At 41.6% G+C, this 11,259-nt stretch overlaps 1 protein-coding gene across 1 annotated transcript; it reads left to right on the top strand.

Annotated features, from left to right (window-relative positions):
* The first annotated feature begins 322 nt into the window (after positions 1 to 322).
* Positions 323 to 10,724, top strand: LOC119735370 (sulfotransferase 1A1-like). Its single transcript, XM_038209068.1, has 8 exons — positions 323 to 402; positions 1,634 to 1,684; positions 4,773 to 4,922; positions 5,483 to 5,619; positions 7,235 to 7,469; positions 8,470 to 8,564; positions 8,849 to 9,026; positions 9,594 to 10,724. Exons 2-8 carry the CDS (start codon positions 1,657 to 1,659, stop codon positions 9,698 to 9,700), a joined length of 930 nt encoding a protein of 309 aa, XP_038064996.1. The 5' UTR covers positions 323 to 402; positions 1,634 to 1,656; the 3' UTR covers positions 9,701 to 10,724.
* The last annotated feature ends 535 nt before the right edge of the window (positions 10,725 to 11,259 follow it).

Raw genomic sequence — 11,259 nt, 5'->3', positions numbered from 1 at the left:
CACCTTCGTACATGAGTCAAACACCTTCACCATTATGAGGGAGCTATCCACATCATTTACCATTACACCATTAAATTGTGATGGCCTCCTGTCACTTAGGGTCACGCCGTATAAAGTCCGTGGAGGGCAACGTGCAACTTCAATGGAGCGAACTTGTTCAAGCTGGCACCAGCACCACTCTTCACTGTCCCGTACTGCATAGCCATAGTAACATGTACACCGATGTCAATATAAAGATAGCAATTAAAGGCGAGGCCTCACCTATTGTAGGACACATTAATGTGTAACTAATTAACTAACTAACTAACTATAACGTTTGTGGGTGTAAGCCTGAGACGGCTCGAGGAGACTCACCCGTAAACCAGCAGGAATTAATCAACTTTCCAGGACGTTGTAACCCAGGTAGGTTTTACTTAACAAACAAATGCAACTAATGTTGAGTTGAAGGGAGGCTATAAATGTCATAACTTGCACATAACAGAACTTCACTTAATAATATTTAATAATGATTGTGCTTATAGCGGTTTCCAACGTATCAACAATCTCAAAGCGCTTTACAATTACTCATTAGGCCATGGGACCACGCGGCAGCCGATATCAGCGCTCAATCGGTCCTCGACCCTCACAGGTACCCATTTATACTCCTGGATGGAGAGAGATAATTGTAGTTAAGTGTCTTGCCCAAGGGCACAAACACCATGTTCCTGGCAGGGTTCAAACCCACGCACCTTCGTACATGAGTCAAACACCTTTACCACTGGACCATGGCGTTCTACGGACCATGGCGTTCTATGGACCATGGCGTTCTACACTTGACAATACTGCATGAAAAGTAAGGCCGACTATCATGACAAATAGTTCCATCGTGCGCGGTTGAACATTGTATTCAAATTACACTACATTTGGACCACTAAGGGTTGGTGCAGTAGATCATAATATAATGCCAAATTGTGTGATAGCCCTAAAATGTATTTAATGGTCCATGCAATGTAATTGTTTTAATGTTATTCTTGAAAATGTCCCATTTAACCTTATATTCAAATTTCATTTTGCCATCGACGGGTTCCTTGCTTTTTTCCTTTTATGATAATACAAATGTCCATATTCATGTGCAAAACTGTGATATCGTTCCGGGCAGAAAAACTCAATGTCACAGCTATTTCAGCACAAGAGGTTGCTAGAAATTTTGGATATTTTGTTGCCGTAAATTTTCTGTTCTTTGGTGATTCGTTGTTAGCTCTGTATGTGGCAGAAAGCCAATGAACAAAGATTTCTCACAAATATTTTTAATAAGCCAATTGTTTTGGTTCGCAATTTGAACACAAAACCCTTAAACTGAACAGTGTTTTCCTGAAGTGACATCACAGCAACATCGCCCTCGGTTGTCCGGAAAAGCATGGACTTTTAAAAGGTAGTTTTAAGAAGTGCACTTTTTAATCATATAAACCAAAAAGGATGTCAAATATTGTTCGTACTTAAAGAAGAGTAGAAAGTTGCACAAACTGTGTTCCTAAGAAAACGTCACTTCATGCACCCATTTAACCCGGGCGAACAGATCATTTAGTAAAACGTGCATAACCCTGGCAAGTTCAGTGAACTCATCAACATGCCGTGTGTTTTCATTTCTGCTCAGGTGCTCAGTGTTCCGACGTAGTCATGGACAAGGTGATACCAGCTGATCTGTGTAAGTTGTATTATAACTCCAACCACTATGACAAAAATATAACGCCATGATTACTAGATACGATGAGATGTTTGCTCGAATAGACTCGAGTATAAGAACGTGATCCAACTCTGTTTTCCAATTTTGTGATCCAATTTTGTTATTCGACCTGCATCGATGCGACTATCAAACCTTGTTGACTCTGTGACGCTACTCGAGTATATGCCTCAGAATGACCCAACTTGACTCGAGTAAATGACTATAAGGGGCCATTCAGAATTTTCAATGTTTTAAAATTTCGACTTTTTTTCCAAATTATTTTGACCCACCCACCCACCCCTAATTTCGATTAATAAAAAACTGAACATGTACATGTACATGCACTTGCATGTACATGTACTTGAACACCATGTACATGTGTGTCTAGTTCAGTGACGGCGTGAAGTTGTCGGTCTTCCTCTTTTATGTGATAAAATATGTGATACCTCACCAACAAGTATCTTTTAACGAAATTCAATCAGAATATTTATCAATTTTTAAAAAAATGTTTAGTTGTGTTACTTGTTGGTGTCCCTGCCACACTGTACGATGGTGTAGCCGTGCGTTATGCACGTGGATTGTTTACTTTCGTTTACTTGTTACTTTCGTGGATTGTTTACTTTCTGGTGACTGTACATAGAAATTTCTTTGAATAAAAGTCGAATCGTTCATTCATGTGCACTTGTTATGCAAAGCAGGGGCAGTGGTTCAAGGATATCTATGTCGACTTGCAAAAAGTGTGCAAGAACGCGACTTGAATGCTTTTATGTGTTCACAATACAACGACGCTGTTTAGATATTTCACTGTGTGACACAGTGAGAAATTTGGAATCATAATGGCGTCAGCGATACTTGCTGGGGAGCTCTTGCGTGCGACTTTCTGTACTTTGGTACTGTTGTTTCCAGGACAATTGTGTGTACGGTAACCCGACGTACCCAGATTTTTAAAGACGAAATTGCCGACCTCAAACTTGTTAGTGCCATATTTGGCAACTATATGTGCGTTATTAGTTTGATTAAACAAATGAACAGGTTAATTAAACATAGTACCATTGAAGGTACCTAAAAGTAAACATAACAGCATAACGTATAGAAGACCGACAGACGAACATAAAATGTTACAAAATAAACATATTTGTCTGGATAATTTTTTAGGGCGTTACCAGCAAGTTAACACAAACTTGGTGTCAAATAGATCATGGGAGTTACTTTTCTTTGACTTTTCATACAAGTGTACATAAACTTTAACTGTATGACATGCAGTGGCGTAGCCACAGGGGGGGGGGGGGGAGGGGGCGTGGGGGGGGGGGCGACAGCCCCCCCCCCCCCATGAAACCTTGTCGCCCCCCCCAGTCGCCTCCCCCACTGAGATTTTGAGTTTCTAAAAAAGTTATCATTGATCTACATGACGCCCCCCCATGAAATGTTCCAGCCCCCCCCCCCACCGCCCCCCCCCCCCCCCCCCCCACTGAAAAATTCCTGGCTACGCCACTGACAGTACATACAGGGGACGAAGTTGGAAAAGAAACACGCATCGCGATATCGGAACGTTTGCGCGTAGTTCAGGCAAGTCAAAAGATCTATCTTTTTTTGTTTTTTTTTCTTTTTTCTATGGAAAGTGAATTTCGATTTTCAATTATTTAGCTTGACCCACCCACCCACAATTTGGAAAAAAGATCGAAATTTTAAAACATTGAAAATTCTGAATGGCCCCTAAGAACATCAATTCGACTAGAGTTACTGCCTTTATAGTTGGAAAGACTCGATTTGACTACTATAAGAGCGACGTTCTAGTTACTCGCGAAAAAGTGGGCCGACTCTACTTGCCTCGAGTCGAAAATTCAATGACTCGTTAAACGTAGCACACATAAGCTACAAAATTGTGGCCTGACCCCGCGACCTTCGACCTGATCCCGTGAACTGAAACGTGTTTCTTCTTTAATTAAGATTCTTTTGGATAGGAAACTCAAACCTTTTTTACCCTTGCCCCGAAAAGTACAGCTTTCGAAAATGGCTGCAAAAAGAAGAAGTATCACTTACAATGAGCAGATGGACATTTACTTTGGTTCAGTCTGAAAATTAAAGATTGTAAAAAGTTGCATTCTAGCAATTTAAACGTGTGTCAAAACGTGAAATAGTATTTATATCAAGCTTTCAGTGAAAAAAAGAAATCGGCGTATTGCATGCTTTCATAAAAAAGGTACCCGGATGACAGCAATATTGTCGGTAAAAGTACCTGGATTGCGGACAATATTACTTTTGATATTGCCCGGCACCCCCTCATCCAGGCATTTTTGCTGGTTCCCGCACGATCAAGAGCGTCATCCAGTCAGAGCGCAAAGCGCGAGGTACCTTCGAGCGCGCAGCAGGCCAGGTGTACGCGCACTGTTGTCAACATCACAATGACAGCGTCGCTTGTACCCGGGCCCCCCAGCGCAACAATTTGAAGCTGTCATTTTCGCTCGTACCCCCAGGGTACGAGCGAAAATGACAGCTTCAAATTGTTTGACGAAATGGACCTGAGACGTAATGACGTAACGGCTTTGCTTACATAAGCGTTTTCCTACGGGCGCGAAGTGGGGACCGTCTACTGGAATGCGCACATGTTAATAAAGCGTGACGTCATTACGTCTCAGGCTTATTGGAGAAATGAAGACTGCAGTGTCTTGAAATGTATTTCTTGCGAATCAAGTCAGCATGACATGAATAATAATAATATAACTAATGTCGTAGCTCTCGCAATATTCTTGTATTCACCTCAAAGCCATCCATTAGTATATAATTGTTAATAACTTTTTTGCTCCCCAAAATGGCTACGTCTTACTTATTGATTGCTGGAAAAAATGGCCCCTTCCAGAATCCACCGCGTGTGCTTTGGTGGCATATACTACGGTATCCCGTATTGAACCGCAACAATATTGAAGGCAGTAGTGCATGCATAACATTGAGACAAAGTGACGTCAGGCTTTGTTTACATGTACGCTTACCTATGACGGGCAGGTGGAAACGTGCTCGCATAATGTAAACAAAGATGTCATTACGTCTCAGGTCTTCTATCTATTCCCTATAGACCAGAAACTGTTGTCGCAGCCCCTCCATTTTGGTTACGTGGAGCATGAAGGCATCATACTTTACGAGGAAGGAGATGATGTGGTCAAGGCACTGAAGACATTTGAAGTCAGAGATGACGATAGCTGGATCGTGACCTATCCCAAAGCAGGTAGAGTACGAAAAGAGCACTATTCATGGAGCTTGCTAAGCACGTTAAAGGGCTCCCGCTGCCCGGAATGAGCCCAATTGGGCTACAAAACGCACTTTGAACGAATAATCAGAACGAACATTTAATAGTAGGATATCACATCCACACAACTATACTTTAAAAATTCGGCGTTTTTCTTTTATTCTTGTGTTAGGCCAAAAGTCTTTGGTTTCCGGTATGGAGCTCGCCTCCGCCTCAAAAATGGTGCAAAAAAGGCCGAATTTCAGCAATAACCACTTAACTTCCGGTTCAATTTTAATAATAATAATTAGTATAGGCATTTATAACGCGTACTTTCTCTGGAATGTATTCAAAGGCAAACTTTTCTTTAGGACCAGGGGTCGAGAAACCAGCCATCATTTCGAATACCACAGCTGGTGCGAGACAGTAACTGGCACATAATGGCAGACATGAGTACTTTATTCGGTTTGGATAAATTTGAGAGTTTACCCACTACAATAGCGCCCTCCCATTGTGTCCATCATCAAACAAAGTTACCAGGATCAAATGTGTGTTTCCAGGAACCACTTGGGTGCAGGAGATCATGTCGTGCGTGATGCATGACGGGAAGCTGGAGGAAGTCAACAAGCGACATACCGCGTTCCGGGTGCCGTTCATAGAGTTTAACTTACCAAAGACTATTCGGCAAGAAAATAAGGTAAGCCTGATTGGTCATTTTTATCGAGAAAATTGTCTTCTTTTCCAGACAAATCGTGTCACTGTCGCCAATGTCACCATTTTTTGGCACCGCTGCCAACAATTTCTTGACTGGTTTATTGTAGCTTCCCTGTCTTAAGTACTAGCCTTTTGCGGTCATAGTTTTGTCCTCAAAAGAATTCGTGACAAAAGTTAATTCTTTTTGCATAATAATCACCGAGAATGCGACATTCTCATAGATTTGTGCACAAGTAAATAAAATCTCTCCCATAACCACTGCGTTTCTAAATACTCTCCCATCCCCAGATTTTTTAACTATTATATATACTTTTTCGACCCAATGAATAATGTTGAATAAATTGTGGGGTGCTGTGGTCCAATGATTATGGTGTTCGACCCGTATGCCGCGATACATGGGTTCGAATCCTGACCGTGGGAACATATGGTGCTTGTGCTCTTGAGCAAGGCACTTTACCATTATTGCTTCGTCCTTCTGATGGGACGTGAAGCCGTAGGTCCCGTGTGTTGTGTCATGCACGTTAAATAACCCAGTAACACTTTTCGCTAAGAGAAGGGGTTTGCCCCGGTGTTTCTGGCAGTGGCAGCAATATGCACCGCAGCACCTTGTAACACTTATTGGTGCTACGTAATTGGTCTCGTGTTTCTCATATTAACCCTAAAAGGGCCGGGGGCAGAATCCGCCCCCCCCCCCCGACTTTTTCGCGATAGCCTTTAAAAAAAGTTTTTCGCGACCCGAGCTTTTATGACTTTTTAGCCTCGAGCCTTGCGCATCTTTTGACACCAGAAACATAAAAATCGGACTAGGGGTTGTCGCGCAGCGAAAATTTTCCGGCACTATGCGCCGTGAAAACTGAATTTTCCTATATACGTCGTGTACACAGACCAGAATTGCCATTCATATATATGAATAATTAATTAGCCGTAATTCCAAAACCCTTTGACCTTTGGTCATGAAATTTCTTGGGTGTGTTTATGAAGAGTTGCTCGATGCACGTACCGAGTTTCAAAATTTTTTCGTCGCTCGATGGCCGAGACTCCCCCCCCCCGGCTGACAGATGGTCAAAATAACCCGGCCCCTTTAGGGTTAAGGGCCTCCATGGAAAGCAGTGCCTTGCATTGATCGGAGTTTACCCTCATTAAAGATGTCGTATAAATAAAACTTTGGATAAGAAACATCCCTCAAGAATTGGTATTTCTGCATTACGCAGACTCTTGAAGTAATATCAATACTACTCCTTGATGACCAGTGTCTCCCTTATGTCAAATAATTTACTCCTTCAACAACGTGTCTCCTATAAGGTGGTTTCCTTGTATGGGCGGGGGGATCGACTCAGTGGATTTAACTTAAACAATCACTATGTGTATAGACCTTGATCATGCTGCCACCATTTGAGTCATGTTCCCTGTATCTAATATAGTACTGAATGATAAGGGGGTTTGGTGCAAAAAGGAACCAGACTATTTTCCTTCCAGCATCGCTTTGGTTACGTTGATTTGAATGGGAAAAACTCAAGATGGCCGCAACATGATAATGTTCTATAATTGGTCCTTTGTGGGGTGACACCATTATGACTCTAATTGTTTCTTTTTGTTAGCTGCCTCTGACCTACCAGGCGGTTGAGCAGATTCCATCTCCCCGCGTCATCAAGTCCCATCTCCCCGGTCAGTTGCTGCCCCCTAACATCTGGGACAAGTCCAAGGTCGTCTACGTCATCCGTAACCCAAAAGACGTGGTGGTGTCGTACTTCTACTTCCTCAAGCTAATCAATCCTAACGACAGGAGCGGCCAGACATTCAGCGAGTTTTTCGACGAGATGATGTCAGGAAAAAGTGAGGAACATTGTCTTCTCCAATCTCATCCTCATGGCTAGGCTTAGCACTTTATTTTCAATCCCACTTCCAATGGTAACCCGCCCCTTGGTGGGAAACCTGCTTCCTGTATCCTGATAAGTAATGTCACGTACTTCCAGTGTAGTAATCAAGTCCCTGCAAGTCCCTGCAAGTTCATCACAATTCCATCTCAAGTTAAATCACTAGCTATTCAAAGGAACTTACAAAAACATTTCTTTGTTCAGCCCATTAATTAAACCCCAACAAACAAACAGACAAACAAACAAACACGATCCTCCCTTTCCATTTTCCTTACAATTATGTTTTAAGCTTACTGAATATAAAAAGTCATCGTGTTTTCCGATTTTACGCCAAAACGGATAGATTCTGTCTTTACCCATTAACAGTCAATGCCAATAATGCATGAAACACTAATTTAAAGCACGGCCACTGCAGACACCTGACCACTCCGTTAACTAATTTGCATGTGCAAGAGCACAGAGGCACATACAAGATCTTGCACACTGGTCTCCTCAAACTACGGTCCTGTAGGTCTTATTTTTGTGTAAATGAGGGCGCTACAACCACTTGGTCTTACAAATAAATATGAATCCGAATGTCATACCAACCTACATTAACAGAATTAGTTCACATTCAGAAATAGACATCATTTGCCGACTGAGATAACAATGGCTAAATTGGTTCAATAAACTGATTGTGCCTTTTTTGATACCCAGGGAAAGGCGTTGAGAATGACATCGAAGTCAGCACCTTCATGGCTCAGAAATATGTCTTAAATCCCAAATTATAAGATTAGGCCTACGTATGGGTTCCGATTGTGGCCTATTTGTTTCCGATCCCTGTTCCATCCGCAGCCCACTACCATCTATAGCGTTTGAGTAAACACATTTGTAGATACTTATGTAATAATGAGTTCAGCTACTTCTTTCTGGACCTATATAAATTTAGTAACGACTTGGTCTCTTTTTTATTCGCAAAGTTCTTTACGGTCCATGGTGGGATCACTACCTGTCCTTCTGGAAAATGAGACACCATCCAAACGTCCTCCTGCTGAGATTTGAAGACCTGAAAAGGGTAAGTGATCATTTTTGACTGAAGGCAAGCACTATGCATGCATGCGATATTTACATGTGAGCTTTACAATAAGCAACAATTCAAGAGTAGGCTTTGCCCTTCACCGATGTATAGTTACTGTATGCTCGGTGTGTAACCTCCGGAGTGAATTTTAGAAAAAAATCACTGAGTGGGACTCCAACCCACGACCTCATGCTTGTTATAGAATAGAGTGTGTTGTTTCAAGATGTAGCCAAGTAGTTGGGACACAGCCCAGTATAGTTTCCTTATCCTCCTCACTTCAGGATCTGAGGGGCAATGTTGAAAAGGTCAGCAAGTTCCTAGGCAAGGACATGCCCGCCGAGACACTGGACGCCATCACCGACCACTGCACCTTCGCCAACATGAAGAAGAACCCCATGGCCAACCCGGACTCCATCTTAGCCGACACCGCCCCGCGAGAAGGGTCCTTCATGAGAAAAGGTAGACATCCTCATCGGTTGACGGAATCTGAATAATTAGAGCAGGTTTCTTTTCCCACTTGATGCACTTTGTTCTTCCTAGGGATTTATTTGACTGATAGTGCATTTTGGTTTGCTACAATATGTCTCAGCAGCTTTATTGTACAAGCATTACATTCACTATGTGGACTTCCGAACAAAAGATGTCCACATAAACCAGTTTCCAGATACGTTGTGTGGACTTGCCAACGTCCACACAAGGTTTCCCTTTCTCTTGAAAACAGGTTTAGAGGCATTTTGGGGCTAGGTTTATCAGTGGAAAAATGGAGAAAAAAACACTAAAGGGATCATAGAAAAAAATGTTTTTGAAAATTATTTTCACAGTTTGAGTAAAACTGAGTTTTTTTTTCACGTTTTTTCTTAACTACACGAAAACAAAGAATGTCCACATTAGGTATGTATAAAAACAAAAGTGTGGAGGTGCGTGTGCTTTCGTTCAACAGAGTAGGCATTATGTTAGCCTTAACACCAGTCATAGACAATTAAAGTCCTTGAAGTTATTCGCTCAGTTGTGTTTGTCCTATTTCAGGCAAAGTTGGCGATTGGAAGTCTCACTTCACTGTGGCTCAGAACGAGGCTATGGACGCCCTCATTCGAGACAAGTGTTACGGGACCGGATTGACGTTCGACCAATAGCCATCCGCAAGTTGTGGAATGGAGAGCTTGTCCAAGCGATTCAAATATTATGTATCAGATACATTTTTAAGACATAAACATTCTGATTACTATGCAAGCATCTTAATTTAATTACAAAGTTGTTGTAAATTTCATAGTAGAGGAGTTTATGTGTACCGTAGTGACGATAGAGGGCGCTACCGGTACGTCTCCTGTATAGTCATTTGCGATTATATGCACCTACCGATTTAACGAAAGAACCCTAGTTCAAAAATGAAGATTGCAGCTCTATTGCAAACAGCTTTATTTCAGACTTGTTGCAAATTTCATTGTAGAGGACTTTATGTATACCGTAGTGACGATAGAGGGCGCTACGTCTCCTGTGTAGCTATTTGCTAATAACTGCTATAACCAGGAAATGCACCGATTTAACGAGATAATCCTCGCTCAAAGTGAAGAGAGAACTGGTACAAAATACGCAGTGACATTTAATACGCCTGAATTGATATCATAGGCATAATGACCTTTAAACATTTAAAACGAGGGGCTGAGTGCTGTCATCGGCGATTAAAACAGGAAAAGGTCCAAATGTCTTTTATTGGTTTAAGTATCAATGAGAGTCTCTGCATGGCAGTTAACTTGAAGTGCGAACATTTTTGACAAATTCGTGGGAGTCAATGGGCCATCTTTTCCAGCGAATGGGGCGCTTTAATCTTTTAATCACCGTAGCGCCCGAAACCACTGAGCATTTTCAATGATGCCATTTTGAGTGATAATTAACAGACTAGAACAATCAAACTTGACGATGCAAATTTGCAATCCGAAAATTTTACCATATGTTTTATTTAGATTTAAGTAGAGATACTAAAGTGCTACAATAATTGGGATTTTTCCACGGCTTTTTTTTATATTCATAGTTAAATTACGGCCAAAATTTAGCGACAACCTTCCTTTTCGAAGGCAAAACCCACTGAACGTTTACAGCATGTTCAAATAAAAGTACGAGGTAGGCCTACTTTGATGAAACAGTTGTCTTTTTTTTTTTCGTTTTCAATGTCTAAGTTTGGTAAATTTAATCATAACGTGAGATGAAGCTCAATGGTTGTGCAGTGACAAAGGTCAAGGATATCAACCGATTATTCCGTCAGGAATTGTTCCCAATTGTTGGTCAGAATTTATCCCAACCACAGTTATTCCAATTTAGTGGAAGGCAATTGATCCAAATGAAATATGAAATGTGTAACTTTCAAAGGAACGTAGCAATGAATTATTATCTGGACCCACTCCATAACCCCCGTAGATCCGCCACTATTACACAAGCGCCGGACCTGAACGCATATCATTGGTGTTCGTTTATGTCTATATTTTAAAAAGGATGTCTACAGAGACATATACATTTTTTGCGTCTTCCAACGAAGTACACGACAGTTGTTCTTTCAACATACAAATGCAAACACTCACTCTTTTCAGATCTTCAAATCGTAGCACCATAACGTTAGGTTCATGCCTCCTCTTCCAAAAGTACAAGTAGTGGTCCCACAAAGATCCGTAACAACCAAACAAGGCACACGATCTCAGTA

The sequence above is a fragment of the Patiria miniata genome, unplaced genomic scaffold (genome assembly GCF_015706575.1).
Source record: "Patiria miniata isolate m_02_andy unplaced genomic scaffold, ASM1570657v1 HiC_scaffold_29, whole genome shotgun sequence".
Classification (NCBI taxonomy): Eukaryota; Metazoa; Echinodermata; class Asteroidea; order Valvatida; family Asterinidae; genus Patiria; species Patiria miniata.
This window is presented reverse-complemented; position numbering and strand designations above follow the sequence as displayed.